At 37.7% G+C, this 27551-nt stretch overlaps 1 protein-coding gene across 8 annotated transcripts in view; it reads left to right on the top strand.

The window, feature by feature from the left end:
* The window catches only part of SMYD3 (SET and MYND domain containing 3), a 379837-nt gene that overhangs the window by 313530 nt on the left and 38756 nt on the right, over nt 1-27551 (top strand). For all 8 annotated transcript variants that reach the window (XM_058800809.1, XM_058800810.1, XM_058800811.1 and 5 more), the window contains 2 exons: nt 17792-17879; nt 21207-21381. In XM_058800809.1, coding sequence (XP_058656792.1) covers nt 17792-17879; nt 21207-21381 — 263 coding nt within the window. The remainder of the gene's footprint in view (nt 1-17791; nt 17880-21206; nt 21382-27551) is intronic.

Below are 27551 nucleotides of genomic sequence, written 5' to 3'. Positions count from 1 at the left end.
ACAAGTTTATATGAAGAGCCCATAAACCTTATGTTTATTTGTGCTTAGTTACATGCATCTTTATTTATTCATATTTGTAAAAACATTTGCAAAGATAATTATCAATGAAATTTATTTTTCCTGCTGTATTTTTTAAAGGCTTGTTCATTTAGTGTTAAATGCCTGAGTGAAGAAGGAAGATGGTATCAAGTTTCTGTTCTCAAGTCAGCTACTGACTGCTAGTGACCTTGGGAAATTTGTTTTAATCAAGACCAACTTTTGTGTTTTCTAAGATCCAACCCTTATTTTTCATAATTGGTAGGAAGCCACCATTTCAAGTGAAGCTCAACAGGTTTTTGACTAGAAAACAGATCAGACTGTATTGGGGCTCATTTTTGTGAATGTTCTGTGAAGCTCTGGTTTGTTCAGTCTCTAAAAATGCAGTGAGAAGATAATTTATCTGTAATTTATACTTCTGCTGAGTATTCTGGTGCCCAAAGGGTAATGAAGAAAGGTGCTGTATTTTCTAAGGTATTGTAGCTTTATATGACGGATTTTTAAAAATGAGAATAGTTCCTTGAAGCAGAATGGTTTGGGGTTTGTGTGCTTTCTGCCTCCCTTATACCAAGAGCAAAGACAAGCAGCTCATTCATACTGTCTTCAGTAGAAATCCATGAAAATTGGAATGGATAAAAGAGGTTAAAGGAATGCCTTGAAGTAAATTGTCCACTCTTTAGACAGATAAAATTTGATGAGAAAAATTATGCTGCTCCATGAAATATATATAAACTGAAAATGAAGACTGACACGGTTACATTTCTGTGCTAGCTGACATGGATAACCAGAGTGCAGTTACAACACTGCCTAGATGTCAGGATTTGAAACTCTAATATCTCAGGTATTAGAGATAGGCAAAGGCTACATTTTCAATACCATGAAAGGGGCTGCAGCCCAGCCACAGGGACCCTTGCTGAAGCCAAAGTTACAGAAGTTTAGCATCAACTCATACACACTGGCACTCACCAGTTCAAGAGAAGGATTCCATGGCTGAGCAGTCACAATGGCACTGCATGCAAAATGAGAGGGAAAATAAGCAAAGTGAGCAGTTCCTCACTGGTCACTGCTGGTGAAAGGACTCCACAGTGAATCTTTTCTATACAGTAATAGTTCTTTATCTTTCTCTCCAGCTGTGAGCACAGCCAGGGAATAATCTTGGTGCATAGCAGCTATCAAGGATGAGAAAACATAGAAGCAAACAGTGGCAATAGCTGAGCTGGGAATCTTAAATAGTTTTTGTGCCTGTGCCTCAATGTGAGCTGCATTTTAATTCTAAGGATGTACTATAATGCTGGCCAGTGTCTCTTAGCAGCATCTGGACAAGCAGCCTGGCAAGTAGAAACACAGCACTGTAAGCTGGTTAAGATAAGATTGAGGTGAACGTTTTGGTGGTTCAATTCCTGAGTAATTAAATGGCACTAACTACAAATCTAAACAAGACTTTTGTCCAAAGTTAGAAAAAACAAATCAGGAACTAAAAGATGGGGGAAAACCATATCTTCCTAAAAGTCACTCATAGAATGCATCCTGTCTGGCAATACTTTAAGTTATAGCTACTGTATTGTCTTCATTTCATTGTATCTTTGACAGCATTACACATTATTCTTTGTTCCATTTTAAGATCAATCTCCACTGTAATTCAGGAATGTGTGCCAAGCTGAACTCTTGGCAACATATTACTATTCCAGCACATAAAAGCCCCTTCCATTAATTATAATTAAAGATGGGTTTACATTGATGACAAACATTTAAATGAAGAACAGTTTTTTCCACAGTCATGAGCCAGAGAATTGTTCACGTTGTACATCTTCAGCCAAGGATTTCAGGGACATTTGTGCTTATAGAATGGTTTTGTTATGAGTCGGGTTTCTCTTGTGGAGCCGGGATTTAATATTTTAGTCTAGCTTGGTTTTTGGAAAGCTTTTATTTATTACAAGGTCAAAACAATGGACTTGACTCTGAATCATTTTTATATTTGGTCAGTGTTTGAGAGTTGCCAAAGTTAATAACAACATAATGCCAGTAAGCATGTTATTCCTTTAATAATTTCTTTTCCTTTGAAAAAAGTACTTATATTGCAGCTCGAATTTTAGTAGAGAACATCACAAGTCCAGTTTCCAACTAAAGGGCTCTCAAAATAAGGTCATCTGAACAGCAACCAAGCTATCAACCTCTACATAAAAACACCACTTGCAATTCTTTACCTGTTATTACATAAATCCACCAGCTCTGTTATAAACCCACACCCTCCCAAAATAAGTTCCTGAACCTGAAGTTTTGACATTATTTTTGTAGTAGAGAGAACAACTGTAGTTTAGAACTTCATCAAATGTAAGTAAATTGATCAAATTAGTTGCTGCAGCATGTCTGTGGTTGATTTGCCTCACCAGATTTCCTGAAAGAGACTTGAATATGACCAAAGATACATTTTACAACATTTTCACTTTTGATCTTAATGTTTGTTCTCAGCAATACCTTTGAAGAATATGTGCTTAAATTGCAGAGACATTGTTAGATGAAGAGTATTATTATTGACTGTTGTTTTTAATGAGCATGTAAAAGCTTCATGCAAACTATACAAAAATGTCACCCCTCCCTCAGGGATCATATATTTAGGACACAGGAAACACAAAATTATATGTTAAGACACAGCATTGTGTCCCAGTTTTCCTATTACTTATTTATTTTTAGATGTTTACATTCTCACTAAGTTTCCCAAGTACAGTATGAAAGATGAGACCTCCAAATTAATTCAAAAGGTGAAGCCTGGGAAGCAAGGATTGTTGAAAACATTGTTTTTTTATACAGCTAGCTGAACATAAAACCCTTTGATCAAAGCGAAGACAAAACTAGGAGCATCTGTTTCTCTAGTCATGATTCTAAAAAACTTGCTAAGTACCAATGTAATACCAAACAGTGTGTTAAAAAATTGTCAGGATTTTGTTCCAATAAAATCGTGGTTTAATTAATTTCTTATCAAAATACAGAGTTTGCAATAGTTAATTGTAGAATTTTTTCATTCCTCATCTTTTTTACTGTTTTTCCACTAGAATTGCCTTTGAAGCAAACTGCAGGATGACATCAAGCCAGAGATCAGTCACGTTTCACCCACCTACTCTTCCAGCCCAATGTCAATATCACCAGTACCTACAAAAGTCAGTGGCAGTAATTGGAGCCTGCTGGGACACAATGCTGTTTCTCTCCATAGGTGGCTGGCTATTTCTTCCCTCTGGCAAGGCATTTGGTAGTGACATAAACTCTGGATTCATTCCTGAAATCCAGCAGTCAGACTAACACTCTTCTGTTTCTTTCAGAGGATCTTACTCTCTTGGGATGGATTTCCAAACAGCCAAGGACAGAGGGCTTTTATTTTTCTAGTGCCAAAAATAACAGTAAAAAAACAAGGCAGCCACTTCTAATTTCTGGTATCTCTTGTTCATTAACAAAGGCATCATGTCTTCAGCTTCTCAGCATTTCTTACATGACTTCTGAGGCCCCTTCCATCTTTCAACGTTGTAATTTTTTTCCCCTAAAGTGCAGTTCCAAAGACAGTGGCAAATGCACTGTGATCATTTTTCCATGACAGTTGCTTTGGGATTGCCTCAGTGTGCTCTGGTCACCACTTGGCAGCATCCAGCTGGAGCTCACTTGGGTTGTCAAGGTCATGGAAAGATCTGGCTGTTTTTATAAATAGATATGGGTTGAAAGATGTATGTAAACTCTTTGCCTGTTCAGGAGATCCTTAATAGGGCAACCTGAATCAGTTTGGTCCATAGAGTTCATATTTAAAGCAAACATAGAAACTGGGAGTGTGGCACCCTCCTGAGAGTCTGGCTTTCTGCTCATCTCGGTGGAGCAGAATCTCATTCCTTTCAGATCCAGCCATCTAATACGAAACTTAAATCTTCTGGCAGATGTTGTAAGGAGAAACACTTTGTTTACCAAAGGAGGAGGGCATTCTCATCAACTTTTATACTGCTGCAACTACATTTAAGTGCCTGGCTCCTACTGGATCCATCCTTTCTGGATGTCCAGCTTCCTTGGGAATATTAGAACTAGCTGTTACTGGTAGGATTTCTTTTTTCAGATGTTGTCATTCCTATAGCAGTCACTATTTGGTCTCTGCTGGATGAAAAGCAGAAATAAGAAAAGTCTCATTCTGGATTAGCAATCTAATATAAACATAGAATATTCATAGAGGAACAGCAGTAATTTAAATATAGGGCTAGATCAAAAAAATCACTTTCCAAACACTTTTTCCTGCAATGATTTTGTAGAGACTTTTTTTTCCCAAATATGTATGCAAGCCAGTCATTGCATTTTCTGAACTTGAATCTCTCAATTCTCTTTTTGCTGGAGCTCCTATAAAATCTTGTATATTTCAACCTGTCAAGGTGGTTTCTAATAACAGTAGTACCTTAGGGAATAATCTTGATTTTGGATGCCTTTTCTTGATCAGTTATCAGTCACTGTTTTCTATTTTGTAGCATGTTGGATATTTTAAAATGCCATTAATTAGGTAATTTGATTGAAATATGATAGGTTTCAATTCTGATCCCATAAGTCATTAAGAAAATAAAAAGGATGTTGCAACTTTAAACTGCGGATTTCTGGACTGAATGAGTTTTGATTTTCTGGATACAAAAATCTCTCTGGTTGAAGGTCATTCACTTTGGACAAAATAATATCTACATCAGAGCCAGAATGACATTTTTTCCTAGCTGTTAGAGCAGACCCTATGTGGTAAGAGAACCCTACAAGTCTCTCTGATCTCACCATCAGGTGATGGGTGAGATCCAGATGAGTCCAGGATGTGCACTGTATCTTTCTTCTAGATTCCTGTTTCAAATCAAGTAAAAACAGGAGCTTGGATCTTTTTCTTCTTAAGTGTGTATTTTAATGAGCCATGGATTTTAAAGAAAAAATAGAATAAAGTCATTTGAAACACCTTTTTTTCATTGGTTCTCTGGATGTAAGGAAAATCCTTTCTGACAGTAAAGCAATTTATCATTTACCTTTGAAAACTCAAACTAGGACAGCAAAATTATATGGGCTGACCATAAAGTCAGCCTTTGTGGGCATGCTGTATATTTTGATCCCTCCATTTTATTGTTTTTTCTGTTCTTAGACTCTCAGCTTTTGGGACACATATTCTTTTTACTCTGTGCAGAACTAAAACCCCTGAAAAACAATGTAGCTGTGATTCTGATACTGCCAGTTTTATAAATAATAGCAACAATTAAGTCAACAAATAATCTGAAATCACACCAACATGGAGGGAAAAAGAGGTGGAAAAGTAGTCTACTGTTTATCAGCAAATTTGAGAGTTACTTAAAATAGGACACAATTTTATTATCTCAGTGAAATTTTTTGCAATATGGCATCTTTAAGTAATTTCAGCTAAAGTTTTTTGTCATGTTTAACTCATTCCTTGTTGAAGACATTGCCCTGAAGACATCACCCACTACTACTCCATGGGAACCTTTTTCATTCTGAATAAATGTTTAAACTAAGGTTCTTATGATTCTCCCTCATATCTGTGCACTATGTCTTTCTCTTCAGATTCTGAATATGCTTTCTGCATACTCCAAATTTCTGGTTCTTAATGCCATCCTGATTGTATACTATATACTTTATGATCCTCAGCAATTTGTGTTTTGTTTTATTTTTCTTAGCCAAAAAAAAAAAAAATTGTCCTGATAAATCTTTCCTTTCTTACAGTGTATTTCTTACAGTGTATTTTTGTCTGAGATCACTTACTGTACATACAATGCCCAGAAATCACTAGAAATAAATACTGCAAATACAGGAGGTGCAAATGCTTGGTAAAGATTAGATTCATTGCAGTGCCTGTTGTCCTAGTTTGCTGAAAATTCCAATCAGAGGAGAGGAATAATGGCTGGTTGCGTTAAGCAGGTTTGTGCAAATCGAGCCTGTAAGTATGACCATGGTTTTACCTTAAATGGGTCAATAATAGCTTTAAAAAGTCTGGGAAAAATTTAATCCAGTGGTCCTGATTTTTATCTGGTAATCTACCCATCATTAAATCTGTGAATAAACCATTCCCTCTCTTGGAAGAACAGCACATTCTGTGAACCCTTTCACTGTGATTGCTTTTTGTGGTGAAGTGGACGTGTACCTGCACTGGACAAACACAGGTCTGGCTGGAAAAGCAGTATTGTATGCATATGTGTGTGCAAAGGTGCATGCATGGAACGTGCAAGGACAGTTTAAGAGTTCTTCCTATTTCATGAACAATGTGTTCCACAACCAGTACATGGTGGGGGTTGTTTTCTTTTGCTGCTATTTGTTTTGTGACCTTTGTTAGGTAATGTGAAGCACTATTTCATATCTCCCTTCATAAATTAGATGCTGAAATGCCCATTATCTGAGTAAAATTAAAAAAGATGAGTTATTCTTTTGTATATCTCAGTATGGAACTTATTAGAAAGACTCACATTGCTATTTCCCATGCCACATTGTGAAAATGCATCTTTCACTCTAGCCTTATTTAAATTGAGATGGCTTTCCTGCCAGCTGCCTCTAAGCTTTTAAACACTCTTTGCAAGCCAAATTTTATTTTTCAAATATTGATTGACTGATTTAGAACTGTGTGGCAAGGTCATCAGGTATCATGAGTTCATTCTAATTGCTTTTTGACAGTGTAATAATTCAAAATTGAGATTCTGGCTGAATTCGTAGAAAGCACCATAGGTTGAGAAAGACAGAATCATCCTCTTCAGTGCCTAAATCATTTCCAGTCCTTAACTAATATTCTCTGAGGTGTATTAAAGCAAGAATGAGCTCATTTGAATAACAAGGAAGCCTATAACTTTTGAGACGGTAAAACTGCAGACTAAATGCTTTGGCTTGAAAAATTGCTATGATAAGCAATGTGCCATATCAGCTTCTTGCCAAAATTTAATTCATGTCACAACAATGCAGTAACTAAGCTGTAGTTATAAATTTTGTATTTGTGAGCTCTATTCTGAGACATGGAGAGAGACTCTTGTGTGTGTAGAAGCCAGCAGGCTTTAGAAGGCTCTATGTACTCCAGCCACAAGAGTTACAGACCACTGGGTAATTTTTTTGACCCACTGCAGGATGTCCTGCTGTTTTCCATGGGATTTCTCACTGTGTTCTATGGAAGATGTTGATTATGCCATTAGCAGTGGTTTGAACTGGGGACTGTAGTAAAACAATGTATCACAATTCTGCCCAAGACTTATCTGAACACCGTCATTAAGAAAAATATCTGGCTGCATCATATTGATTATGTATGAATCTTTGTCTTAGTGTTGGATATAAACTAAGGCTCCTGCACTTCCTTTAACAACATCTAGACAACAAAATTTTTATTCTCAAAGTATTTCAAGTTTACATCTTTATGTAAAGCTTGCATCATTCCCATGCACAAAAGAAATCCTTCCGAGCTTTGAGTGCTTTAGATGTGATTCCAGCTACTGTCTAATAATACAGTAGCTTCAATCTCTAGATGTTTTGTATAGTGGAGAAAGACACTGAGGTTCTGTGGCTACTACTCTGCATTTGGTTAATGAGGGTGGGGGTCCATATGAAATGAGCTGCTTCTCCCTGCCACAAACCCTGACCTGCCAAAGAAATGTTACAAAGAAAGTGTTGAGGTAGCTTTTTGGAAGGGCAGCACTCATCTATCTGACTGGGAGAAATATTTTAGGACATTTTGTCTGTTTTAAGCAATGAGTGAAGTACTTAGAGGAGAGTACTTATCAGGACATAAAGAAATAGATTTCTGGTACTGTGGACTGTTTTTGAAAACTGGAAATCCAGTGAAGACTATGTAACACCAAAGTAATTTGTTGCATGAGGTCCCAGGAACAGTTGCTTTGAGGTAAGATGTCCAATTTTCAGTACAGGTGGTGTGATGTAGACTACCTCTCCTTGCTTTGAGTCACCTTGACCCATCACCATTAAATGCTGAGGCGTTTAAATACTTCTAAAACTGGCAGTCAACAGGAGCCAGCTGCATGGGAGCTATCCAAACAGTAAATAAAGGCTCTGAGAAATATTCAAGGGTCTTATAATAGTTTCTATGGCATTATGACATTTTAGAGAATGTCTCTTTCACTTTCTTTCATATTTTTTGTGAAAATGACTAAAACGTTCCTATTATCGAATCAGAACAACAGAAAGATATTGGAAACTGTTTCAAGCTCTTGTTTGCCTTGTGGAGTGCTGACTACTTCCCTTAAACCCCGGAAGAGCCTTCACTGTTTAAATTGGTGTTAGTTGGGGGACACTCAATAATAATTCTCATAAGAATTTCTTGAAATGACTAAAACACTCTACATAATTTTTTTAGGTATTTGCAAACTTCTTCTTTGATTATATTAAGCTAATATTAATCTAGTCAGAAGTCAAATATTTTGTCAAAAGTCTAGAGCAGGAAACTCCAGGTATTGTACTCACTCAGGGAGCTGCAGTTGTAAAATATTAATTCAACCTCCTTTATTCATGACCTTAAAAAACCTGGAGACTGGAGAGTGTGGATTTGACTATGATGCTAAATATTCAAGAAGCACACTAGTGAGTCAGGCAACTAGTTTTTATCAGCACTCTAGGAATTTTGAGATCCAGCAAATGTTTTAAGGTGTAGAGTGGATTAATTTATGTATTATCTTAATCATGTTGCATGTTTATTTCTAAACCATCAGCTTCCTGTATTTCACACCCATTCATTCAGAAAGCACATGCTGAAGTAAATACTATTCTTTTACATTGCAGTATACATTAAAAAAACAGAATTACTATAGCTACAATTTTATCATGTGGTATCTCATGCATTAAGATATTAAATTGTTTTGATATTAGTTCAAAACTAGTATCTAAATTAATGTCATTATATCTTCAGTGAGAACCAATAATTCAATGGGCACAAGTTCTTCAGATCACTGAAGCATATATTGAACTTCACAAGTAACTACACTTCTACTTAGTGAAGTATTTAGTCATTTGCATAGATATTAACTTCAATGGGATTTATATATGCTTTTAAACTTAAGTGCATATTTCAGTGAATTGATGAATGTGGATTGGATTATACCTTGTGAATAACTGAAAATTCCGAGGATTTTGGACCTACAAATCTCTTCTGAGCCACTAAATGCACTCAGTGGCACTCCATATCTCCACAGGTTGCAGAATTAAGGAATAAAGAAGATTTGCCTTATAGCTGTCAGTTTGTGTGCTGAGAGACCTAGAGATTGCCTTAGCAAATGTGTAATGTCTGAGACAGCGTGTGAAATACCAGTCTCACTGTTGCTAGGGATTAGGCTGAACAGTATCCTTGCTCAGGTAGATGAACTAACACAGGGTTTGTTTTTGTACTGATGCTGGAAATCACAATGGAATTACAAACGTGACAAGAATTTTGGGTGATCTGGCATAAGGCCCTCTCTCACTCCTGCTAAGCTGTAAGTAATTTCCTTTGCTTTTCCTCACTTCTGGTTTTTATGAGTTGATAAATAGTGAACTTCTATTTATTGTTCTTCCCACTGTCCAATCAATTTTTATTTCTGCTTGGATGGGAATTGTGCAGTCAGCCCTAAGCTCCTGGCACAGGGAGATTTATAAAGGCAGTGCTGCTACAGACACAAAACTCGGTCCTGTTGCTCATCATCCTGACTGGGGGTAGGCACTGAGGTCTTGGGTCTGCAAAGTGTCAGTCATGCCCAGGGCCTGAGCTGTGTGTGACACAAAGATGGGCAAGTATGACTCCGAAAAGAGTAGTAGTATGTAAGGGACCTAGTTTAAAAAGAAATATGGTAAATGTTTTGGGCACCAACCAGAATAACTTACACTTGACTGAAATGACTTCAGAATGCATTAAATGCATGTGCCTTTCATTTGAGGAGTCTCCAGGTGGCAAGATGCTATAATGTAGTTTAGCTGCTTAGCCCTGTGTATTTGTTATATTTTGACAGACTGTCTTTAGATACTATCATGCTTTCTTGCTAAGTAGCCTAGCATCCTTTTATACTGCTTTTTAAGAGAGAAAATGCTGTCTGTAATGTTATTTGTTGAGATTTTTATCACAAAGAGTACATGTAAAACAGAAAAGCTCTAATAATAACACTTGATCTGGGAGCATTATTGGGTTTAAAGAAGTTCCATTGGGCTCTGATGTTTGAGACTAATAAGTACTTTGAGCTGTGTATTTTCTCTTACTACAGGAATTTTTTTATATGCACACTCTAAATATATATACACTCTAAAGTTCTGACAACACACTTAAATATTAAATCACCATAATAATCAGTTATATATAATGCTTATGAAATAATTCCAAAGTGTATTCATAATAACTCTGTTTGTAGAGTACACAGCATTTTCATGAATGAAATGAAAGTAATTGCAAAAACATTGCCAGTAAAATTAATGGATGACAAAGACTGAAAGAATAATAAACATTTCTGAGAACAGATAAAAAATAGAGAGTAACTGGAATTGCTGTTAAATTGGCCCTATTGAAATATAATGCACCACCACTGCAAGGGTGTTCTACATCTGAAAGGGGGATCTACAGCTATGATTTGTTTCACCACATCTCAGACAGCTACGGGATAACTGTCATCATCTGGGCTAGTTGCTCTAGACTTTCTTTATGGATAAAATGGAGAAGAATGAACACACTTTGACTGTTATTCATCTGACATATTTTAGAAGCCTGCTTTAGGATAATGCAAGTTGCACCCAGAGAGTGTTTCTTTATCATAGAGAAGGGTGGCCCAAATATCTACATTTGAGCAAATGAATCTCAGCATGGGTGTCTGAACACCCACAAAAGAAATGGAAAAAATTGTGTTTTCCTCTGGCAAGGAAAGCTAATGTGACCCTTGAATCTATATAGCAAGGGAGTCAGTAGGAAGAACTATGTCCATTTTCTTCACTATAAAATTTTCTTCACATTTATGAGGTTGCCTGTGTATCATACAAAATACAGATGCAGTGATCTTTGAAAAGGCTGTTTAAAAATGTGTGTGTCTAAAAAAGTCACAGAAATTAATAGCTGAAATGGGATTACAGTAAAGGAGAATGGAGTATGACTCTGACAGAAATGGGATTACTATTTTCTGCTGTGCAGAATTGTGAACCTGGCAGATATTGGACTTGCAGCGGTAGAGGTTGAGAATTATTTGTCTGATTGCTTCTCCTACCTTATAGTTTGGCTTAACTAAATCTAAGATGGACTTATCTTAGTCCCATTTAATTTTATTAAATTAAACTGACTTCTTAAAATAGACTTGCTGATCTTAACTTTTTCTTTATTGAAAGCATCTCATTTTAATAAATTTCTCACAGTTGTTTTTGATGCCACTTTTAAATTTCTGTGTAAATATATTAATGTTGTAACTAAGTTGGATAATGTTAAGGGAAGGTTATTCATACTGCCCTCTCAAGGTGTTTGTCTTTTTGCATTACTTGTAAGCAGGGTGTGGGAAGGCCTTCATCTTGGTCTCAATGCCTAAGTAGAGCACTTAAACACGAATGGTGTGAAGAACTGCTACATTTTCCAATATCTATATGATGTAGAGTGTTACTAACCTGTGCAGTTATTATGCACTTCCAGACACCAGAGGCAGTAATCCATGAAGAGCTGGTATTGATTGTGTGAGGGAATGCATCCTGCCTAATACTGAGCAATGAACTGCACAGATTCAATATAGCATCCAGCTCTAATGTGTCTTGTTTTACTCTGAGAATTCAAAAATAAAAAGTACAAATTCAATTTGTTCAGAAGTTGAAGCCCATCCCCTCCTAAGAGCCTTACAGGAAACACAGAGGTTTTTTGTTTGCAAATAGAGTACCTTTGGAATTGCCATGTGTCCCATCCCAGCCATGTGACAGAAAACACAAGGCTTCTGGTGAGGACAATCTTATGTGGGTTGCAGAGGATAGATAAACTGGTATTTATGAATCTGACATTATTTTTCATGGAGCAGGGCAAGGAGCTTTGAAAACTTCAGAAATCCCTTGTAAATCTTGAATCGCAACATGTGAAATTATCAGTGCTGTGTGCACTAATAATTTCCACATACTTGTAGTTCTTAATGAAGTACATTGACAAGACTGACAGCGAGTGAATCCTCAGTTGAAACTGCAGGCTTTTATAAACCACAGCCCTCGGAATCTAAGAGATGAGAAGTCTGATTCTGGGTTTAAACTTGGTCCATAAAATGTTTCATAGGAGATGACCTCAGCTGTTTTGAGGAAGCGCTCAAGTGTGCTTTTCCTTTTGCTGTGTCTGTAGCTGCCTGCACCTGTGATTGCCTGGCAGGACCTCATGCCCTTTTTGCTCTGAAGAACTCATGGCAGAAATTTAGTATAGCTGCAATATCACAGCTTGTGTACCACATTTTCTCACTGACTTTTCTTCATCTTCCTGAAAGGGAAACTTCAGAAGATGTGCAGTGTCTTTACTCATTTAATGCTTTTTTGCTGTCTGGCATAAAACAACGAGTTACTGAGTTTACTGGAAACAAACATGCAGTAGCTCCTGCACTTTAAAATAGAAGCAGAAATAGAAAATCATTATTTGTGCTTTCAGAGTACAATGTATCAGAGATCTGTTCTAAAATGTCATTCCCTAATTTAAATGTGTATGAGCTCCTCTGTTCTGTTCAGATGCCCATCTGTAGTTGCTTAAATTTTTAAATTAGGAATTATTAAAAATGAATTCAAATTAAAAATTAAGCAAATCATATGTGATGGACAACAATTTCTATGAAATGGTTAGGTATTTGAGGTATCTACAGCTTTTAAGGTGTTAAAGTATTACAGTTCAGAAAACTTAAAAAATAAGCTTCCACAATAAAGAGAGAACAGGGTTATCTGCTGCTGTCACACAGGATTGTTATTGTTATTATAAATAGATTTTGTGTTCAGAAAAAATTATTATTATTTGCTGTGATTTTTCAGTCTTGCAAAAATACCATATCCAGTCATATTTCTTGTTAGACTCCAAACTTCTGTTCGAACTATGGTTTATATGTTTTTATCCTTTGTAAAACTGACATTTGCTGGTTACATTGCAGTCTTTTAATCCATTTGTATATTTAGAAGAGCAGATACTTGTCAGGAAAACTTTAGTCCTTCTTTTTCACTTGTCTCAGGGCAGCCTGGGAGTCCAATGCCTCCTACAAAGCTTTGCTTATTTCTGCCTATGTGGGACTGGATAGCTGAATTCTGAAAATAGGCAAATAATTAAGATGCCATTGGACATACTTCAAATAGGAGGAATGCTGGGAAGGAGAAAAAGAGGTATAGGGGTTATTTACCATTTGGATTTTCCTGTTGCCACTTCTCCTTTCTCTGAAAGGAAGTGAGGAGTGCTTCATGGTTTCCTCTCTGTGGGCAATGTGGGGCTTGTTTCTCTACCCCCACCTATGATAAGGAGAAAGGTGAACTTTATATAGAGGACCAAAAATCCATGTCTCATAACTATACTGTAACCTAAATGTGAAAGGAGAACTAGTCCTTAATAAATCTTTGTGGTGGTCAGGAGGGTTTTGGAGGTGCAGTGCATAACAACAATCAGTGGGGGAGCTGCGGGAGCACTTTTGGGGAGAGGGCAATGGTGCTTACTGGTTAGCATGTGCTTGTTTTGGTAAGAGAAATATCTTCTCTCAGAGGACATGCTGTCCATGTGGGAATCTTTCAGCAATCAGGATTTTTAATGCTGTGATCACAAAGAACAGTGATTGCTAACACTGTGTGTGATAGCAGTAGTGCCTGATATTAATATGCAGGGAGCACTTTCAGGAAGTATGAGAAACAGATGAGTAACTGGGGGAAGAGGAGTGCTGTGAAGGAACAGGAAGGCAAGAGAGGCATTTATCTGTACTTTGTAGATTACACTCCTTTCTAAGGACAGTTCCATTAAGGATGGAATGTCTTCAGGACTCAAATAGCAGAAAAGATAGAGAGAGAAGTAATTTTTAGATAGAAATACTGGAGAATGAAAGAGGTGATTACTTTCAAATGCTTATTTCTGTGGTGTCTGATGTCTGTACTTGTTTCAGGAGATGATGCTTTTATAATAAAACTTTCTATCACTTAAAGATAGAACTACAGATCATTTTATATTAGGCCAGTCTTCAAACAGATTGCAGTCCTCATCAGATATCCTCCAGTTTTCTTGTTTCTCTCCTTTTTGTTAATGCTTTGTGAGTAGATTATCTGGTCTAATTGTTTTTTGGACCAAGAGAAAAATATTTTGTTTTTCTGAGAAGCAAACTCGTGTTTAGTGTCAGAGTTAGAAATTAGGAAAATAATTAGGCAGAAATTGCCAGCTCTTCCTTCTTTTTCAAAAGCTTCTTTTTTTCTTCAGCTGGTGTTCTTTTCTATAAATGAAAAAAGTCCATCTTTATTGTTGGCAGCTCTGCACTCCTGGAGGTTTGACTGGGAACTTGATCTCAAAAGAGATGTTTGAAAGGATGTTACTCCACAGAAAGCTGTATCTTCATAGGTGTTATGACCATGCTCTTAGATTGAATTTTAAAAATTCAGTATAACTTTTAATCATGTAAATTATTTTCATAATTTCAATTCCAAGGCAACTTTGTGTTTTTAACTGGCTTAATCATACTGCATGGCCATGACTTTGAAAGTGTTTTCCAAGGGAGAGAAACAACTTACCTGGAGAAAGCTTATTAGGCTGGAAGGCAGTGTTCCCAGTGACAGCCGCTCCTGTTGTTTTGCAGCCCCTGCTTGGCTGCCTGTTTGGAAACAGTCTCCATAGCTTGAATTAGATCATTTAGGAAAGGACAGGACTTCTTTCATGTGTGGAAATCTGATTGAAGAGCAGTAGAAATGTAAAATGCCAAGCTAGTCATATCTTTTCTCGGGTCAGCTGTCTGGTCTCTGCCCCAAGACACGTAGGATGGTTCTGAGGCAGCCCACGCTCTGAAGAATGAGTCTGGACTCTTCACCTTTTGGTCTTCAGGTTGTTTATTATTTCTTATCTACAAAATTTTCTTTCTGCCCAGCCGAGATCTGTTCAGCAAGGCAGCCACAAGCACTCTGACCGCCCCTGAGGTGGTGTCGTCTTTATATACTACAAATTATGTATATCATATTTACTTTTAATTTCCAATACCCATCACCTATGTTAGACAGTGCACTTCTACTCTAAACCAATCCCCAAGTGCCAACATCACAGCAGAAAATGGAGAACAAGAAGAAAAAAGAAGGACAAGACACGCCCTGATTCCTCCATCTTGTCCCCATAACCCTTATACCAAAAACCCTAAAATCTATATTTTCACCTTGTAAATACATTATTCTTGCACCATTCAAATCCTCATACACAGGTGGCAATTCGCTGGAAGGATCAAAGTCAAGCCACCAGGTGTTCCAGGCAGAATGCCAGGGTCTCTGAGCCCCCCGAGAGGGTTCTCGGCAACTCTGGACATCCAGAGGGATGTGCTGAGTTCCCACAATCTTTGTTTGTTCTTATGTCAGCCAATCCCTAAAATGCCTCATCTTAATAACACAGAAAACATCTCATTGAAACCTGTGACTTAAATCCTTCCCAGAGCCAGGCATCCTGCCCAGATCCGTCCATCCTAAACTCTCATACAAAAAGGATAAAGACCATGAATCCAGAGAGGGCTGGGGATTATTGGTCCAGCAGACTGTCTCTATTCTCTACCTGGATATGAAGCCAGTGTTTACTTAACTCTATGCACTAGAGTGAAGGTTGGAACCCCCAACCTTGCCCTGCTTTATGCTGCTAATTAAATGCCAGAAGACAACAGGAACTCAAAAAGCTGCACTAGACAGAGAAAGATTAATCTCATCTGAGTGAACACTTCAGTCATTCATCCATCAGTCTTGCTATGTGCAAATTGAGCCCTAAGTCTTTGGCCTTGCTGCATAGTTGTTTTCCTTCTTTCACTTACAAATCTCTCTCAATTCCCATGCTTCTGAGGTTTTAGTTGCTAAGCTTACAACATGTTAGAGAAACACTCTGAATGATACTTGGGCTAGTGAGAAAAGAGAATTTAAAACCCTTTTTCTGGTTTAGTAGCTCCTTAAATGGAAGATTTCACAGATGTCATTATTAGTATCTTATAAGCTGGATTTATTTTTTAGATCAGTCGATGAGCAGCACCTGACCCATGAAGGCATTTTAAAGAGATTGTTTCAGGTTAACCAGCTGTGTTCAGAACTACATGTGGTCCCACAAAAATCAGTAGAGGTTACATTGGCAGTAGGAGATTGTGTCCACCTGCTGCAAAGCTGGAAGAGGGCTGGGCAGGTTCACTCACTGTGTTGATAAAATTTCTGTGGTATGAGCAGGTTTGTCCTAACATTCACCTTATCCCTTCTGGTGGCAAATTCAGCTCTGCACAAAATTATTTCCAGGTGATCATTTCATTCAGAGAACTGATTGTAAGGGAAGTTTATGTTCAGAATGCAGTGGGGTCAGGCTGCCCTCCTTGTAAGCCCCTACAGGAAGGTAGGGCAGCTGAGAACAACCTTGATTAAATCTTGATTTAATCATCTTGGAATCCACAGAGGTCTGCTGTTTCATGAAGCAGATGGAAAGACAAAACTGCAAATTGAATGTGAAACTGAGTGCTGATCCTCACTGTAATTTTTTTCTGAATTTATGGCAAATGGGGAGCAGTGGAATAAGAAAATGATGCAATTCTAAGCAATTACAGATGATGGGCTTTTCAGTGGAGGTGCTTCTTTGATTCCTGGTGAGCATCTCTTGGTTACAAAGTGCTTGGTAAGATTTTAACACACTTTTACTGTTCCTCTGCAGACCTCTGCCCCTGCTGAAGACTGATCTTTTTAAAACTGAATTTAAAATATTTCTGCAAGACTTTGCACTTTAAAAACCCTCTTATTCAAAGTAGCAGGGCATTTTATAAGGAGAGAGCAGTAATGAACTGCAGTGTATTACTGGCCCGAGTTTTAAAGGTATTTTAGTTCTTTAGCAATGGAAATGGAAGAACTAGATGCTTTTGGAAATCCCACAAGATGCTTAACTGTGTCTGTAAATGCTTTAATGCTTGTTCCAAGTGGTTTGCCTACGGTTCAGTTAGTCACTGCTAGAGAGCTGAAATAGGAAACTTTCTCTTTACTGCTGTAGCCATTAATCTTTTTTTTTTCTTTATGAGAAAATGATAGGAAAATGTAGCTGTTTGTAGAATCCAATGGAGTAGGGAAGAAATAGTGATGAAGAAATGGTAGTTCAGATTTTTTCTGAGTTGTACACTTCTCCTGGAACCTCATGTTTATAACTGTAATGGATGACGCTAAACTCCCACTGTTTGTCTCTGTAATCACCATGTGGTTAAGCAAAATTACTTGCTAAATCCTTTCTACAGTCTGCTTAAGGGAAGTCTTAAGTAGCAGGTCTTCGAAAGAATTTGATCTCCTCAATGCATTTTGATAGCAAAAAAAGGCTATTAATTCTTTTCTTCTGGTTGATCATAGTTCTTGTTGCAAACTTAATATCTGATTTGAGTGTTTAATGTTTCCAAGTTTACATTAATATTTCTCTATATCATCTCATTTGCTTACAAAACAGGGTGAGAATGAATTCCAGATGAAATGGGGGTTTTGTGTTTATAGAAAACAGCAATACAGTTTCTACAAGTAGCTTTTAACAGTTAAATCCTTTAACCCTGTTTTTTCGTCATTACCGCATATTGTCATTTTACTGTTTTTCTCATTATATGCATTTGTTTCTATTATCCAGGATGCTGAGAAACTGGCTGGTGAAGAGCATGCCTGGAAAGAAGTCAAAGATGCTGTAAATGAAGTGAGATATCCAAAATCAAAAGAAGGTATCCTTTCAGTGACAGGCTATAGTCTGTCATTCAGTTGTGAAAAGATCCCATTAGTATGCAGTTCATCTCTTGGGATTAGTTTCCAAACATTTACATTCTTTTTATTGTAATGTTTTTGAATTCATTTGGTGTTTAAAATGTGTAAAATTCTTAATTGTATTAATAATGGAGTCTCTCATTGCTTGGAATGGAACTGCTTCATGGCAGGGATAGCAACTGCCAAGGACATGAAGGGTTATTTTGGCTCTGATTTGGATTTCTGCTATCACAGCCCACCATTTCATATAAATACACTTCTAAATGAAAGCTCAGTTTGGGCAAAGTTAAATTCTTTGTTCCATTACTCTCAGTGTGAATGTTTACAGGTTCTCATTCTTTGCACAGCAATGACAATAACAAGGAAATAATCACAGACAGGTTCACAGCAGACATTATAGCATCATTATAATAAGATATAATAATATATAATAATAATTGGCAATTAAGCAAATTGAATGAAATGATCTTGCAATAATAAACAGAACTGGAGTCTAATGGCTGTCATGTAGATATTCCATCCAATTAAAGAAATTAGTGAACAGCAACAACCAAGAAAAGATGAGCAGAAGAGTGGTGGAGATTTTTACTAGAATACTAGGGTTTTTTTAATCTCTTTCTTATCTTGGTCTATTCAGTGGAATTTCCCTGACTGGGAATTCGGCCTGTTGTGGCAAGATGCCTTACCACTTTCAGAAACGTGGGCTTTCTCTCAAACTAGAAAGAATTTAATCTTCCAGTACTCTTTTGGCAGCACGAAAACCAAGTTTGCATAGTGATATTCCAGGCTGGAAACAAGTGATCACAATTTATACAGTAACAAAAAACCCAATGCATTACACTGAGTTTGTTTCTTTCTAATCCAGAGAGATTAATAGTTTTGGCAAAGGGGAAACAATCATCCACCTTGTTTTAATCTCACATAGTTTCTAGTTTGTTTTAAGTTCCTCTGTAGTCACTGGATTGAAACACACAGGACTGAAAGAGACCTTCAAGGCCCACATTCAACCTGCAATGTTAACATTGCATCTTTAACTAAGGTGCAATAGTTCTTAAACTATGCAGTCAGAATTCTGGTCCTATTTAATGTTCCTGTATTAAATTGCAGGAGAAATTGCATTAATGTATTTTGCGAGTGTCTTTAATTAAGATTACTGATTTAACTGATAGTTAAAAATTAATCAAATGCGTGGTAATAAAAGGCATCAGGAGTGGCTGGAAAAATCTATTCTTGTTGTCTGTTCAACTTCTGTTCCCAGTCATGACTATTTGAAATTTGTCATCTTTCCTTCCACTGCACCACAACAGCAGTGTGAGCTGGCATGCAGTGGCAAGTGCAGTATTGAATAGGGAACTTGACTTTTGTCCACTTGCCAATAATGAGTAGAAAACCTTCCTGGCAGACTGAGGCACACATTTATTAGGTCCTGCAAATATGATTTTTAAAATTAATTTTAAAATTAATTTTAAAAAATTTTAAATTAATTTTTAATTAAACCAACACTTTCTGCAGTTGGGAAAGTTGGTGACTCCCACACTCTGACCTACTGATGGTAACTGATGTGGTGCTGAAATGCTAAACTCCTAGTCAGAGCTGCTTGGGGCAGTCCTCCTCTCCTCCTGGGCTGGTGCAGGACATGCAGCTCTTTGGTACTGTTGCAGCTGAGGGCAGATTTTCTAGCTTGCAATTTTACTTACCTGAAAATTTGGTCCAAGAGGTTTTGTTGTATAGCACATCTACTATCAGAGGCTGGTGAATGCACAAAGCAGAATAATGAAAAGTAAAAGCAGACATACTGTGCATCAGCTAAAATGGTAATCTTTCAAGAATGTCAGTGGCTTGTACTTTCTACAAAAATTGTATCAAGTGGAAATAACATCCCTCATTCTTCTGGTTTTTGTCCTTAATCAGTTGTAAAGAATACATGGATGTTTGCCAAAGATATAAAGGTTAAGGTGCAATTTTATAATAACACATTCCTTCCCTTATATGGCTCTTTCAATCCAAGGGCATGAGAGCAATTCACAAATAATTAGTTTAGCCTTGTAACAACCATGCTATAAATCCTGGCCCATGGTGGTCACATTCTTAAACTTAAGTATGTAAATATTCCCATGTTCAACATGGACTAATTACTTCATCACAGGTTTGTCATTGTACACTTTAAATTCATTTCTGGATTAGTGTGAATAGTACTTGCAATGATTTGTGAAGATAACTGCTGGACTTCCTTGAGCTGATTGTGTGGAAAGGGCTATAATACAATCAATGTTATCACTTCTCTTGCTGCAAGTCTAATTTTTTCTTTATTTAATTTCTTCTTACTTGTGTGAGTAGTATCTTTTTGGTGCTAAGACTGCTTGCATTCTGGGACTCCCATGGGTACAATCACAGGTGGTAATACTCATTTGAAAATTGCAGGTTTTGGAGTTCAGATTAGGTGTGGTCAGAGAGAAAAGAAACCAGTCCTCAGAGAAGTCAAATCATGTAGAATGTAATGGAAAAAGTGATTTGTGCTAAGGACTATCCAAATCAAGTGAGTGCAAGGTTATCTTTTCTCACAAAAGGAGGAGGTTGGTATTCAAATCTCACAAAAAATCTTGTAGCATTGGAGGTGAAAATCTCCTTTACTGCCAAGATCATTAGTCCTGAACTACAGTCAGACATCAAAACTGTGATACTTTTCTTTCTCATGCATGAAATGTGCAGCTGTACATGAAAAGAAAAATCACAGTGCTCTTTATGAATGTTTCAAGGAGAAAATTAATTCATTTCAAGAAAAGGTTCTAATTTCATGAGAATTCTAGAAAAATAAATGTGCAGCATAAAAGAGTGAGTCATTATATATATATATATATATATATATATATATATATTTTAAATTCTTCTTTTAGCTGCTGGGACTTTTTAAAAGACATTTCCATGGACTCTTGCCCTCAGCTTTAAGAACTGGAGTATCTTAAGTAAATAATGTTTCAGTACCTAAATAAAAGTTATTTGAATTTTTGTAATGTATTAAAACATCCTTGCAATTTTCATCTTTCTTTTACCATTTATTGCTAAAATACTGCCTTCTATAGAAATTGTTTTGCTACATGTAAGCAAAGCACAGTTACCTAAGCTGCCACTTCAGCATTTAAGTATGTTTTCAAGAATTATAGCAGAGTCTGGAATGATGACAACTTTTCTATTGTAATGCTTAGAGGCTCTTACTCCTTGCTAAACAGCATTTAGAAGTTGTATTTTTGTCTGATTAAATAAATTTCTTTAACTAAGGCCAATAACAGAGTGGAAGCATATCCTGGCAAGGTGCCAGAATCTCTTGAGGAGCCACAAGGGTCATCTCCCAGATACAAATATCTACCAGCTGAAAATGCTTGACTGTGCCATGGATGCCTGTATTAACCTTGAATCCTGGGAAGAAGCATTGTATTATGGCAGCAGGACTCTGGAACCATACAGGTAAGGGATGCAATTGGTTCAGCTGGTTCCAAAGAGAGGGGAGAGCTGGCTGTCTCATTGAAAGTGAAGACTGTGCTTCATCTTGATACTTCTTACTGTTTTTATTTCTTGTGGGTATCTTGCATTGCTTTCCAGGTTGGTGAATGAGGCAGGATGCTCATTCTGCTTTCACAGTCAGGCTGAAAGCAATTAAAAGGATAACAGGAAATATAGTAATAATAACTTATTATTATCTCCTTGTTTTTTCATGTGTTCAGATGCTGCCCCATCCCTGATCAGAAACTGACTTTCTGTTTCAGGCTCCATTGACATGCGGATATCAGTGTTTTATGCTGAGACAGGGCAAAAGTGAGGGGCAGGTGGCTTGTTGAAATAATGTGTATTCTCTGTCTACTCTATTACATAGATTTTATAGAAAGAATAAAAAAATTCTTGGAAAGTGAAATTTCAACTGGAAATTGAAATTGAAAAAGCTCCTGGTCTTTATTCTGGGGAGAGATCAAGGTGGTGAAGTACTTGCTTTTCTTCTCTCCTGATCAGTACTTGTTCCTGTGCTATGTGCTGGGAGAGTTTCTGAGGCTGATGGTCTTTTGTTGATAAGGATAGTTTAGGAGCTCCTACATAATGTGATAAGGCTTGAAATTGATTGGAGCCTGGAGTTGTAATGCAGCTTTGGTTATCTAGTACAGAAAGGGCAGGTGCTTCTGCTTTGGTCAGTGTGCTAAAAGCTTTAGAAAGCTCACATCTTTGGGTTCTGAATAGTTGCATTGTTTGTAACTAAATGTAAGCCTGTGCTGAGTGTCCAGGTACAATGTCATTCACACACGAATGTTCATCCTCAGGAAGGTATTTTTTACAGCATCCATTTCCTCTCTGCTGGTGCACCACGTGATGTTTCAATACACTGTGTGATGCTGAGGAGCGTGAGGGGTGTGCTAGAGCTGAGCAATATGCTCTGCTGTGAATATGAACATTTCAGATGTTACATATTTCCCTTAATCAAATGGATATGCCATCAGCATTCAGCATTTTGCCTGAGGAAATCCCATATGGCAGCCTGTTTCTGAATAAAACTCTGGGCTTCACTTGAGGAGCATAGTGTTTCAGAGCTTTCCCTAAAAAGTGATCATTGATGAACCTGCATAGGCTGTGGTGCATCACAACTGTGGAGTAGCTCTGTGTTCATAATGACTATTCATTTTCACAGAGGAGGACATGAGTGCCTGAAAATTTTCATGTTTCTTAAGGGTGAAATTCACGTTGTGCATGTCCCACTTAACCTTTTACACAGGGCTTGTGTAGTACTGCAGCAGTACATGCTTCCTGCCAGTGTTCTACCTTGTGACACAATTCAGATGAACAGAGTATTCTGCATGTTTAAATGTTCCCCTATTAAATATAAAAACCAAACCTCAGTTGTTCTGGGTTGGTTTTTTTATATTAATTCAGTTCTTCACAACTGAAAACTGAGCATTTATTTTCTGCAGACATTTCTGAGAGCAGAGATTACAGTGAGACCAAGTGCAGTCTTAGCAGATAATTTAATAAAGCTTTCTCTGATTTGCTTGCTGAAGTGTACCATCGTTTTCAAGCTGTTTCATGCAGCAGTTTGGAGATGAAGGATTTGACTGTGCATCCAATTAGCATCTCTTAAGGTAATAATTATTTACATGAGATATTTGACCTTTTTTGCGCCTTGGAGAGCTTTTTGTTATTCTCTCCTCACCCAAAAGCATTATTTAAGAGAGATTTTCAGTTGTTTCTTCTTCTTTTTACCTTCAAGTCATCACTGCAAGCTTTGACCACCCCTGAAACAAAATCCTCAGTTTCTCATTACAACAAATTGTGCCCTAAGCAGTAGGAGAGCAAATCCTAGGAAATCCTTTGGGATACATTGAATTTCTCCTGTTGAATCAATCTACTGCTTGGCTGCTCCTGCAGTTCCATTATAGCTACCTATTTTCCTTTCCTCAGCTCTGGAAAAAGTATTCATACGATCTCCACAGGGAATCACCTGAGAATTCACTCAGTCCATATAAATAGGAAATCATTGTTACAACTTTAAAGGCTCTGGAGACTTGGTCAGAACCAGTTTTAATTTCAGGTAATGTGTTTATTGTGCATTTTCCATTCCTTTAGCAGCAGGATTAATTTTCAGTGCTGTGTGACACATTGTATCATAATGTATGTTTTCATTATGATGCTTGCTGACTTTTTCAGAATCATCCACTTCATGTAAGTGGCAGAGATAGATCTGTACTACATAAAACTGATTTGTCATGCTGGATACCCAGCCCAGTGTTTTAGGTAGCAATTAAACCCATAAGGAGCATTGTTCAGGATCCCTGATATGGTTTAGCAAACAGAAAGGAAGAGGTAGTGTCTGCCAAGACGAAAAGCTGCCTTCTCCTTTTGTGCTGAACTGTAGCCATCCATTTTTTGTTAAAACCTACAACATGTACTTTCACTGAATAGCCTAAGCCAAGTGTATCTACATGGCTTTCCTAGAAAATGCCACATTAATAGCCTGTCTGTCCAAGAGCCTTAACCAAAGCTAAGACATTTGCCTAAGTGAAAGCTGCCCCATGTCATAGTCAGCACTCAGCAGCTTGCAAAAATAAACTTCCTTTCAAAAATCCTCATGAGCCTTAACCACAGAATAACAGAGTATCAGCAAGAGGTGTTACACGGGTTTGTCATGTCTCAGTTAGCACATTCACACTCTGCTCTGACTGCTGCTTGTGAAGGATCAGATTCAGAGATACTGAGAAAGACAGATTTCCCTTAGGTTACCTCAGAGGAAGGACCCAGCATTTAGCCCTTAAATTACTGACAAGGCACATATGTTCTGGGGATTAGGTTTGGGGTATATTTTCCCCTTGTCTCAAGTATTCAGTGCTTTACACTGCTGCCAGAGAGAGGAAAAATGCATCCGTTATAAAACTCAGCTAGATGTCCTCAGCTATTGTGACAAGGGTAAGAGGAGGAAAAGAAGTAACTATGTGACACCACAGGCCTGCTGGGCTTACCTGCTGGAGAACACCATGTCACCTCTTTGGGCTCATGGCACATCAGGTTGGTGAGATTCTGATACAGAGACAACAAAAATGTTCATCGATTTCTGCTCTGCACTGCTTATAATCCCCTGCTGAATTTCAAGCGAATGTAGAAATCCCACTGTTTTTCAGATGGGTTGTTTTAATTGAAAACCCTTCATCTCCAGTGCTGCAGCATTAGAAGTAACTGGAGGGCTGCAATATAACAAGAGAAAATCCCTTCTTTTCATGCCCTGCAGAGGTGCTGTGCAGAAGTGCTGCTCTGGCTCCTCACCCAGCAGCCTTGCACGTCCTTCCCCCTGCAGCCCCTCCACTGAGTCAGCACAAATGCAGGGCTTGTGCAATGTGCCTGCTCTGCTCCTGCAGTGGAGGGAGCTGGGTGGGTGTAAGCACCACATATTTGTGTTATCTGTGCACCATTTGTCTGCCCTTCTACCTCCTCCTGTTCTCCATCCCTTCCAGTAATATTTTGTAGTACCCCATTACTTCCCCTTTTGTCAGTGACTGAGTTCATTTAGGGAACAGGGAAAGCAATCCCAGGGAGTGCAGTTTTGGATTGTTCTGCAAAGGGCTGGGTTTAAGAGCAATGACTGATGTGTTCTTGTCTTTTTCTGGGAACATGGTTGAATTTTCATTGGGTTAATGAAATACCAGCCAGGAATTTTTGATTTAAAATTCTAATTCAGTATATATGATGGTCTATATTTTCCAAGTATGTGAACTTCAATCAAAAGGCAGATTAAAAATGGATGGTTGCTATAGTATCCTTTTCTTGAATAATGATCTTGTAAAAAGGCCAAAAGAAGCTATAGGACTTAATATTATGGGAACAAACTCTAAACCTATTTTCTCTTCTTCAAGAGGGATTTCCAATAAAGAGTCTGACTTTCTTTTAGTCTGATTTTCCCCCCTTTTTGAATGCATTTAGAAAAAAAAAATCCTTTTTTTACAGCTATGTGTTTTGCAATACACATGTGATATACGCAACGACTGGAAATCATTCTTTTTTATCAAATATCTTTGGTTCTTTAGTGAGCTCAACAGACTTCTGTGTACTGGCTAGTTCTGAGGCACTTGAATTGAATTTGTATTTACATTGAAAGCTGGAGAACCGAAAAATATCCCCAAAACTGCACTGCAGTGATGAGCAAGGCCACTGGGGGATGCTCCTGCTCAAGGGTTACAGCCCGGCTCCGGTCGGCACCCTGGTTATGGAAGGTCCCCCGGGGCTTCGAGCGGGGCTGAACCTAGAGAGAGCACTAATTCCGTGACCAAAGTTCAATGTCTTAATCATAAACCATCAGTTGTAAACATAAATCTTACCTCTGGGATCACCCGAGAGGGAGAGAAAAATGTCAAGGTGGAGAAAGCAATTTAAAGAAATAATGAAACAAAGAACAGAAAGAACTAAATCTTCCTTATTCACATTGCTGGGGGTTTTAGAAAATGCCCATGGCATTTAATGTTTAGGGCAAAATGTGTCAAAAGAAGAGAAAAACCCAGTATAAATAAGAGAGTGTATTGTCTCTGGTTAATTATAGGTAATTCTTCCAAAAGACGGGTGTTTGTAGCAATATTTACACCATTTTTGGCTTGTGTACCTATTTTGTCCATACACAGGGAAAATGCTTGTCACTGGGCTGATATGTTTAGGAATCCATTCAAACACTTCAGCAGCCCACTTCTGTCTTCCATTTCTCCCGACTTCCTGCCCTCTGCTCCCAATAACCTTCTCCAAAAAATGAAAAAGAGAGGTTTTACACCTGAAATCTGGTGCCTAAGTTACCTATGACCTGATCAATCCCTTTCCCATGTAGGAATTGGATTTTCTGTTTTGCTGGTTGCTTGCTGTGTATGTCTGCCGAGCATCATCACCTTCAATTCTTTGGTTCTTCCCTGGTTTTGTTTTTCTTGTATGTTTCCATAACAACCCTGAATTGTCCCCCAAAGTGATACTGACCTGCATGGTCCTCAATGACTTCCATAAACTCACACTTCCATAAGTGCTCCCCCTTCTACCTCTCTTTATTTTCACATATTTACATATGGGGAGAAATTCTTACTATTCTCTCCAGTCATGCCAGCTGGGGTTTTGGTGTAATTTTGATGTCACTGGTTTGTCCAATAGACTCTATCACACATGAGTAGAAGCTCAGCAACAGCAGTGTTAATTTGCAGTGCCTTGTTCAGTGTATACCACATTTTTTAGGCTAAGATATCCTTAAATAACTACATTGCTGCAAGATTTTTGGATCAGTGTATGTCCAGTAGCTCTATATTTGTATACTGGTGCTTACTTCTAGTTTCAGGTTTAGTTTCTAGTTTCATCTTTCATTCGTGTCAAGAGCTATTTGAATTTGAATTTTACAGATTGTGATCTCCTAGTGATGTTAGTGAACTAAATCACTAAGTTTCCCAGAGTTGCATATTTCTCTGACACAACTGCAAGTGTTGATTTCTTCATTTCTCACATAGCATTTCCAGGTGTTCTTAGATTTCACAGATCTTGAAAGCTCTGTGTTCTTTTGCAATGATAACTTCATCTGCAGGGATTTCTTTTGGGTTTTTGGGGTTTTTTTACTGTAGGGTCACTTTCAGATTAAGATGTTAGACCATTCAGAGTGGTTCATGCTTTATCTTGAATAAGCATTTTGCTCCCAGTCTGTCTGCCTACCAGGGCCAAAAAATTCAGTTTACTTTTGGTATTTCTTGGTTTTTTGCTTTTCTTTTTTACTTAAGCACTAATAGCTGGTATTTTTGTCTTATAATCAGGGGATCCTTTCTTGGTTTTTTATATGTGCATGCTTGCAATTTGCAAAGTAAGGACTTATGCAGCCATTACCTGAGCTCTTTTCATTAGTCTGCTTGCTATTACACACTAGATTTGTGTGCTGTGAAAAAAAAAAAATGCAACATAGTTATTCTATTGAAACAATTTTGAGAACAATGTTGGGGAATTCACAGTGTCTGTATGGATTTTGCAAAGAAGAAAAGGGTGGAATTGATGGCATACAGATTCTAAGCAAAGGTTTGGTTAGGACCAAAACTTAAATGAGGTTGGGAAGTGATTTCAAGGGAGCAATTAACAGTTAAAAAATAGAGACACATGAAACA

This window comes from Ammospiza caudacuta, chromosome 3, assembly GCF_027887145.1.
Source record: "Ammospiza caudacuta isolate bAmmCau1 chromosome 3, bAmmCau1.pri, whole genome shotgun sequence".
NCBI lineage: Eukaryota > Metazoa > Chordata > Aves > Passeriformes > Passerellidae > Ammospiza > Ammospiza caudacuta.
This window is presented reverse-complemented; position numbering and strand designations above follow the sequence as displayed.